At 38.3% G+C, this 9879-nt stretch overlaps 1 protein-coding gene and 1 pseudogene across 1 annotated transcript in view; one reads left to right on the top strand and one right to left on the bottom strand.

The window, feature by feature from the left end:
- Positions 1-3957, bottom strand: part of LOC102825530 — a 12778-nt pseudogene extending 8821 nt beyond the window's left edge.
- The window catches only part of MAST4 (microtubule associated serine/threonine kinase family member 4), an 880190-nt gene that overhangs the window by 495808 nt on the left and 374503 nt on the right, over positions 1-9879 (top strand). Inside the window, exon 4 of the mRNA XM_006870995.1 lies at positions 4698-4729. Within this exon, the coding sequence (XP_006871057.1) occupies positions 4698-4729 (32 nt within the window). The remainder of the gene's footprint in view (positions 1-4697; positions 4730-9879) is intronic.

The raw sequence follows: 9879 nt of genomic DNA, 5'->3' as shown, positions 1-9879 counted from the left end.
GTGCTCAACAATGGAAGAATGGATAAACAAACTGTGGTACATACACACAATGGAGTATTATGCAATCTTGAAGAATAACAAGGAAGCTGTAAGCTACCACATAGCATGAATGCACCTTGATGACATTACGCTGAGTGAAATTAGTCAGTCACAAAAGGAGAAATACTGCATAGAACCATTATTGTAAAAGCTTAAGAAAAAGTACCCACACTAAAATGGGGAGAAAAAAAAATTGCTTGTTACCTGGGTATATGGAGTGGGGTGAGGTGAGGGAGGGGATGGTGGAGCACAGGATAGGGAATAAACACAGTATAGCTTGGGCAGGTGGGGAGGGGGGGAGGGACAATACACAGGAAGGGGGACGGAAATGGAAGAACAAGGCTGACGGGAGAACAGTTAGTCAGGTTTGCATGGGCTAAGTGGGACAGAGGTAAATAATGATGTATGTTCACTTGGAACAACAGAGCTCTGGGATACCGGGATTGAGGCATGGTTGGAATGGGTAAAAGAAGGGAAATAATGTTAAAATGCTTGGCTATCTTTTGAATCTTTGTTTTCCTTGCCTACTATTGTAAGATAGACTCAAGGGGGAGAGAAAGGAATAGCCAGAAACATCACTATAGAAAGCTTCAAAGTCCGTCTTCAGCCTGTAACTGATTGGAGTATCTAAAATGAGACTAGAACTTGCCCAGTGAAGGAGGCTTCTTGTGGAGCCTTTGCATTGCATAAGACCATAGGTGGAATCCTGATCCCCATTCAGAATCCTCTGAGGTGGGAAATTTCTACTTGAAAAGGCAAGAAGACCAGCCTGGTGCAGCTAGAAGAACAGAAGATACTTCTTGAAAGAAAGACAAGCAGGTAAAAACAAAAACAATAAAGGCAGTCTAATTGACTACTATAAGAACAAGCAAGTTGTTAGCCCAGGAGCCATCAAGGAGAGTGGTCGAGTCCCCTCAGGGAAAACCCCCTTCCAAGACTGAGACTCAAGGAGAGTACGTGAGCAGGCATGTGGGCTTCCTGGTGACCACATTGGTCTGCCAATAAGGGGAAGTGGGGGAAAAACAGCAATGAAGTTGTGAGCTAAGTCCGACCAAATTCAATAGACTCCTGTCAACCTGGGTTGAGACCTGGTTGGCCACCAGTATGGCAAGACCTGGGGAATCCTGGGCCCAGAGGCAGTGACATATCCACAGAGGACTAGAGCAGAGAGTGAAGCGTCCAGCTGATATGAAGTGAGGGGAGATGCACAAGAACATCCATACTTACAGATAGTATCCATTTGACCTGGTTTCAATGGCTGGATGATCAGAACTCAACTAAAGGAAGAAAGAAGAGGGAAAAAAGAGGAATCACTTTGATGAACTTGACCTATACTTATGGATGTAGTAACTCAAAAGAGGGAACAGATATTTACAGTGAGGATCATTCCCACCCCCTCAGTACACAGGGTTGACAGGGATGGGCAATTTAGACATTGGCTACCCAAAATGAAAGGAGCTCTGGTAGCATAGTGGTTACAAATCGGGCTGCAAACTGCAAGGTCAGCAGTTCAAAACTACCAGCTGTTCCATGGGAGAAAGATGAGGCTTTCTACTCCCATAAAGATTTACAGCCTCGGAAACCCTGTACAGGGTCGCTATGAGTTGGAACCGACTCCACGGCACATATCAACAACAACCCAAAATGAAAATGTGGGGGGTTACAAAGACAAGACCTGACTGGCTTACAAGCTTTCAAGAGGGAGCCTAGTTCTAGAGGGTATAAAGGAAGGTAGAATCTCCACTGAGTGGTTTCCAACCTGTCTGTATGGGTCTGATGAAAGGAGATGGGGAAACTCCTCTGGTTTCAATAGTGAATAATTGCTATCAGGACTGATTGTGAGTGTTACAAATGTAAAAGTAGACATTTTGTAACAAAAGGAGGGGAGTGGTTGATTTTGCAGTCCTAGATCGGAGGACCCTGGGACCATCAAAGGAGAAGAGCGTGGTGGATTGGGGGCCCTGTCCAGAGAAGCAGTGATGCCAGAGATGGAAGCAGAAATAAGGACATGGACAGAAGGAGCCGCTGGGGACTCAGGACTCAGGACTCAGGGAGGGAGAGGGGCTGTGTGCTGATGGCTGGTGGGGAGGCTTGCTGGTTTTTTTGATGATGCATGGAGGGGATTGTAATCATTGCAATGAAACAAAATATGATAGGATGAATGTAAAGCTGAGGTTCTCCCATGTAAACTATCACTCAATTCACAATAAAAACTGGAAGAAAAAAGTATATTGTGCTCAAGCTCTTAGAAGGCAAATGAAATGGGAATTATGGGAATGACTCTAACCAAGTTGAACAAAATCTTTCTGTATTTGCAGTGTACTCATTTTGAGTTTAAATGGGCTCAATGACGTAATGCTTCCTATTCTGTAATTATTTGTTATCAAAGAACCCTTCTTGAGTACACTCATACGGGGAAATTCAGTGGGAATTTCTGAATTCACTTTTGTTTATTTGTTTGATTATCTTGTTTCCTTGGCTGGCAAGCTGATTTGTTGATTTGTTTTTTTATTGTTTCTCTAGGTTTATTTGTTGTTGTTAAGTGTCATCAAGTCAGTTCTGACTCATAGCGACCCTGTATAGGGTTTCCAAGGAGCAGCTGGTGAGTTTGAACTGCCACCTTTGTGGTTCAAACCAACCTTGTGGTCCAGTGCTTATCCTACAGCACCATATTAGGACTGTCTTAGGTTAACTGGATGTTGTTAAGTGCCATCAAGTTGGTTTTGACTGATAGTAACCCTGTGTTGGGTTTCCAGGAGCAACTGGTGAGTTTGAACCATCAACCTTGTTGTTCAAATTGACCTTGTGCTACAGGAGGACTCCAAACTGACCAATGCTTATCCTGCAGTGCCACACCAGCACTCCAGGTTAAGTGGATAATAATCATAATTTGAGATAAGTTTGCGGGCACCCTTTAAAAACTCCCATTGTCAGTTGTTCCTGAGTCAGCTCTCACTATGTGTGACCTTTATATATAACAGTGAAACATGGTCCAGACCTGCCACTGTTTCCGTCCATCTCAGAAGTTTTACTAAAACAACAACAGCAACAAAACCACCACCACTGAGTTGATTCTCACTCATAGTGACCCTATCTCTCTAGGGTTTCTGAGACTTTAAATCTTTATGGGAGCAGACAGCCTCATTTTTCTTCTGCAGAGCAACAGGACGTTTGAAATGCTGACCTTGTAGTTAGCAGTCCGAGGTCTATCCATTGTGCCACTAGAATTCCTTCTACTTTGCTAAAGCAACTCTACTAATTGTTGTACCTGTCCTCTTACCTTTATTGGGCTCATTAGCCTAACTTTAAATGCCCTAAATACTAAATCCTCCTTGCTTTGAGAAATTATACCAGAAGGAAATCTTTTCCATTATCTATTTGCATTTAGTTTAAAAATAAAAGTATAATCTTTGGTGTAAATGATGCTTTGTGTGAATTTCTTTGTTGGGGATAAAAAATACTAAAAGTCAAACAAACAGCCCTGGAACCTATTCTGACCCATAATGATCTTACAGAATGGAGTAGAACTGTTCCATTAGGTTTCTGAGACGATACATCTTTATAGGAACAACAGCCTCATCTTTCTCCTGCAGAGCACTGATGTGTTTGAATTCTGGACCTTGGAGTTAGTATCCCAACATGGATCTCACTGTGCCACGAGGTCTACATTGGGGGTAAAAAGTGTGTTTAATTTATCCTTTCCAGTTCATCTTTTACTTAATCATACGCATAATTCTGGAACAATTCTCTTCCTTCTTACATCGAGTTCCTCTTTGGATACATCCTTTCATTCTTCTGATCTTCTTTATGCTCAGTTCTAGAGCCCCGTACTGCAGTGGTTTACTCGAGTTGCTTGTAGGAGGATTGTTGGTCTTTCTGGTCTGGAATTCACATAAACAGTGTTCTTACCTTACACATGTTGTATGAAGGAAACAAGAAGATATCCAGCATAAAATGATGACATGAGCATCTTTTCATTATGGTTAGTGGCTGTGTGCCATCAAGTCCGTTCTGACTCATTGTGACTCTTTATAAGGGTTCAGAGGCTGTAAATCATTCCTGGATCAGAAAGTCTCATCATTCTCCCATGGAGAAACTGATAGATTTGAACTACTGACCTTGTTGACAGTAGCCCAACACATAATCCACTATACCACCAGGGTATTGGAAATGCCATATGAAACATAATGAAGAATGGTATATTTAATGTTATCTATTTTGTGTTGGGAGCTCTGGTAGCGTAGTGGTTACGAATCGGGCTGCGAACCTTAAGGTCAGCGGTTCGAAACTACCAGCTGCTCCGCGGGAGAAAGATGAGGCTTTCTACTCCAGTAAAGATTTACACCCTCGGAAACCCTATACAGGGTTGCTATGGGTCGGAACCGACTCGAAGGCACATAACAACAACAACAACAACATTTTGTGTTTGCAGTCCTGGTGTGGAACTGTAGAATAAGCACTGGACCTCCAGGTTGATTTGGACCACAAGGTCCGTGATTCAAACGCACCAGCCACTGCTCAGAAACCCTATACAGAGTCACTGTGAGTCGGCACCAACTCAGTGACACTTACAACATTTGGAGCCCTAGTACTGTACAGTTAATATAATAATTCAGATATATTATATATATATGTGTGTGTGTTTTTTTCTTTTGCAGAAGGAACTGAGTCTCCCCAGAAGAGGAAGTCTGTAAGTAGTAATGTTTCATTTTCTTTTTGCACTGTTTATAGTAAGACTATTCTCTGAATTGTTAGGCTTTAGTAGCAAGTAGAAGAGTAATGATAAACAACTGAATTAAGACAATAAAATATGTTGTTTATAAATGTCATATTTTATTGATTTGACAACAATTTCCAGGGTGTTTTCCTTATGGGCGTTGTAAACCAAAATTCATATTTATTTCTAGAATCATTTTAAGTTTTGTAGCAAAGTTCTATTTTATGTAATCGAGCAAAAATATTACTTGGTCTGCAGTTAGCATAAATTGATCTGAATCATGAATTATTGCTTTTTTGTGTATTCTGTAATTCATGATTATTCTTTTTACTTAAATTATATAGCTTGCATTTAAATTGATGAAGACTTTGTGTCAGCTCCACTTTCTGCTATTAGATTCATATCTTACTGAACTGGTTCATAATGATCTTGTATGATTAAAATCGACTGATGAAGCTTGACTTGATTTCTTTATTGTATGTTTCAACCTTTATTTTTAAATCCAGTGTTACAAGGGGACTTCAGAAAGATCATGGAAGAATTGAATTGGAAAATACTGGAATTTTCCCATGAACTTTTTGAAACCCCTATATGTATATATAAAAAACCATAGGTCTTTCCTTTTATAATTGCATACATTTCATTGCAGAATGAAATTAACTACCTCTAACAAGCCTTCAGAATGAGGGTAGATTTGTTATTAACCAGTACTCTATTAAGGACCATCCTAGCAGTATTTGTATTTAGTATTTGAGTAGAAGTTAATGGGTGGAACAATCTTATTAATAATAAGTATACTATTTAAGATAATTTATTGCAAGTTTCAACTTGGAAGATTAGAAACTTAGATGGTAACTGTTGAAAAATAGGATTTATCCTGTAGTCTAAATTTTGGAAAATTTCAGGCTTTACATCTAGGATCATAACCTCATTAGTCGTGACCATTTCAGTACTAGCCACTTTGCCTCTGACATTTTATTCATCTTTACGTTACCCAAAAAACACTGGGGCATTACTCTAGAATGTGTCTAGATAAATTGTCGCTAGCAACAAGCCAACATCACTGAGTGCCAGAAGCTAATGGCCTAATAATTTGTCATAAGGGTATTACTTGGCTTGCAGATAGTATAAGTTGATCTGAATCAGAAAGTATAGCTTTTCTATATATCTTGTACATTCATGATTGTTCTATATACTATAGATTTTATGAAGAGAGAATTGTATGCTATTGCTTTTGAATTGATGAAGAAGACCTTAGAATTAAAAATTTTCCTTCTAAACAATGATTGGGCCTATCTTTGTAGACTTGTAAAAGTCCAAACTTCTTGACAGTTCCCATCCTAATGATAAATAACAAACAAACTAAACAGAAATAAAACTACTTGAAATATCGTTATAGACAATAAAACAAACAACATATTTCCTTCCTTTTTTTTTTCTTTTAAGGCTCAAAACATGCTAGAGTTTTCTTCTATACTTGATTTGAAAACTTGAGAATTTAGATTCAATTCTTACTTCCAGACTTTATAATGAATTTTTATTGTTTTCTTTCTGAGTTATGATATTAATAATCTTTCTATAAATTATTGTTAAGAAAATGCTAATTAGCAGAATTTGTTCTGGTAGCATAGTGGTTACGAATTGGTCTGCTAACCTCAAGGTCAGCACTTTGAAACTACCAGTTCTTGTGTGGGAGAAAGATGAGGCTTTCTGCTCCTATAAAGATTTACAGCCTTGGAAACCCTATGCAAGGTTGCTATGAGTTGAAAGTGACTCAAGGGCGCTTAACAACAACAACAACAACTCCTTTTTCATATGAGTACTTCTTACTTCTCTTAATGTTGCCTGATAACTATGAGTTGATGAGGAAATAAATGACAAAGAGAAATTACTTACATTTCTCTACTTGTAGGAATAGAATCTTTAATGAGAAAAGGATGATGTAAGTTTGTTGGGAGCCCACACTTAGAATATTTAGTGAGAGAGAACGAATTACATCTGAGCCACTTAAAATCCCCTCCCTCATAAAAATCAATTGATCCATCAATCAAATGACAGTGTATATGTCAACATAAATTTGCCCTTTTTTTGTGACTTCTAGAAAAATCAATACCTTCCAGTGAGACAAACTGAAAATAAACAGATTTTATATCAAATACAAATATTCCAAGAAGAATTAATGATGCCTGATAAAGATGTTCCAGAACTCAATGTTGCTCGGCATTTTCAGCGAATAGCATACAGAAATCATGCCAGTAATTGCTCTTTTCATGCAGGACTCTTGTATGACTTTGGAAAAAAATACAAAGAAATATTTTCCCTTTTTTGAATGCTAGAGTGGTTTTAATACAAATGTAATGAAGAAGGGCCCACGTGTGTCTTTATTAGACTTTTAAAGCTCTTGACACTTCGTAGGTTGTTTGCTACTTGAATGTTTCTTGTATTGCTTTTCTTATACCCTCTTCCCAGAAAGACAGAGGATTTGGTTCACGTGTTCCATTGACTGTTTTTTTCCATGTTGATAGTGAGTCAACATTCACTATTGTCTTTGTTTACACAGCGATGTAGAGGAGCTTGTCAGAGGATGGGTATCCTCAGAAAGACCACATTCTTGGAGAAGGCACCTCATTTCATATGTCTGCTGCTCCAATAATTTGTATATCTTGAAGGATAATTATTTATCCTTTGCCTCATTCAAAATATACACTTGCCTCATTTTGAAATTTATAGATTTATCAGATTTTTCTTTTTAATGAATGTTGTTTTAAATAAACTCAAAGGTAACTTTTTAAGTCTGGAATCATATAATATATATATATAGAAGTTGAAACTTCCATAAATAAAAGCACACAACAAATGTACTTTTCTTTCATTAATAATTACAAGTATGGAAAAGCACAATGTATTCTGCCTGTTGTTGTTGTTATTAAGTGCCATGGAGTCGGTTCCGACTCATAGTGACCCTGTACAGGGTTTCCGAGGTTCTTTACGGGAGCAGAAAGCCTCATCTTTCTCCCGTGGAACAGCTGATAGTTTCGGACTGCTGACCATGAGATTAGCAGCCCGATTTGTAACCACTATGCTACCATAGCTACGGGGGAAAATATGCAGACTCCACTAATTTGTATTTTATGATAATTTTGACAAGAATCAACTTGAAGAGTCTCCTGTTTCATAAATATTTTGAAAGGTTGCAGAGGCAGTATTTAGATCATAATGATCTTTTTTACTTCATATATTTTTAATTGTGTAAAGGGCAACCAATAAAAAAGTCAAAGAAAATGCTTTCCAGGCAAAATGTTTCTTAATAGCTATGTGACCCCAGATTAATTGTCTCGAGGCTTGCCCAGTGTGTTACTGTCTTCTTAAAGGTTGCCCCTCTCATCTCCACTCCAAGCTCCCTAAATACCTACAGTTCGGCCCCTTCTCTCCTTCTTGCCTACATTTCTGCCTCCTTTTAAAGAGGCACTTTCTCACCAAGACTCTTGATACCAGATTCTTCTAGCTCTTTCTTTTCTTATCCTCCCAGCCACCTCTCAAAATCTTTACATCCTTGAAATGAATCAAGCCATCACCATGCAATGAAATACTATGTAGCAGGTAAAACGGGTAAACTTAGAGCGATGTGTATCCACAGGTATAATTATAAGAAAACAATGTTGAGCAAAAGGTAAAAGCAAATTCCAGATGCAAGATGGCATTTACATAAAACATTAAATCTGTAAAGCAATATATTATGTTACTAATGAAGATAAACATTTACAGTAAGAATATAAAAACACTACACGAGAGTTGAATTTAGGATACAGGTGACTTATTCACTGAGGGAGTTAGATAAATGCAGCAGGAGAGAATTTCACAGGGAGTTTCATGTTTGTTATTAATGTGGTGCTGTATATTTCGGTATTTAAATAAAATACTCCATTTGCATTTCCTGAAGTGTTTTATGTAAAATGTCAAAATTATAGAAAAGTAGAATTCAACCTGTTTTGACCAAATTGTTATGTGCACTTAAGAATAATAATTGTACAAAATAGATAAACGTTAGCCTATTTTGAGTAATGGCAAACTTCGTCTCATACTTCAGACATATTGTCAGGAGGGGACCAGTCGTTGGAGAAGGATATCATATTTGGTAAGGTGGAAGGTCAGAGAAAATGAGGAAGACCCCCAATGAGATGGATTATCCAAGTGGCAGCATCAATGGACTCAAGCATGGCAACAGTAGTGAGGTTGGCCCTTCTGCTGTGCATAAGGTCGCTATAGGTTGGTACCGACTTGATGGCACCTAACAACAACAATTTTGAATAGTAGACTATGGTGTATCTACATTTTTTGTTGATACTCTGATGGAAATTGATTCAAATGAATGAGATTTTATGATAATCAGAATGTCTTCTTTGACATATTAGTTCATTTGGAATTATCCTAGAGAAAATTTTGAAGATAAATGTTAGTCCTCCTGAAATGCTTTGTGATGTGAAATCTCATGGAGGTGCAGGTAGAGAAGACAACTAGATGATAGCATATATGAGTATATGAGGATACACCAATAAATATGGCTACAAAATGGTAGATTTTGTATTAAAGTACTGTATTAAAGTAAATATCAAAGTGTGAAACTATTTTTTCTCAACATCTCTTCCATCTAGGTCTACACACTTCTAAAGGCGATGTTTCTATCTCTCTAACCCTGCCCCAAAGAATTCTATACTCCAATTTCATACCACATCAAATTGGCAGTTTTGATATTCTCAGGGGACTCAAATTGTGTTCCTTTTAAATGGTCTTTGCATTTGGGGGAACAAAAATAAGACTGAAGGAAAAAGATCAGGACTGTGTGGTAGCTGGGGTAAGGTTTCCCAAGGGAATTCTCATAGGACAGTCCTTGCTATCCTCAAAGCATGAGGAGATGGTGGCTAGGGTGGAGGTGCAGTGAAGTTTGCCATCAGCAATAACACAGAATACCAGGCAAAGCAGATACAGGGCAGAGCTCCAAAACTCGGAACCACAGAGATAGGAATATTTTAAAGGTTTGAAGGCTTATAGCTTGTGGAGTTTGGAGCTGAAGTAAAACATTGCGTACTTTTGAATCTGCCGGGCTGGGCTCAGAGGCCTGAGCC

The sequence above is a fragment of the Chrysochloris asiatica genome, unplaced genomic scaffold (genome assembly GCF_000296735.1).
Source record: "Chrysochloris asiatica unplaced genomic scaffold, ChrAsi1.0 scaffold00157, whole genome shotgun sequence".
Lineage (NCBI taxonomy): Eukaryota > Metazoa > Chordata > Mammalia > Afrosoricida > Chrysochloridae > Chrysochloris > Chrysochloris asiatica.
Note: the sequence above shows the minus strand (reverse complement) of the source record. Positions and strands in the feature narration are given on the sequence as shown.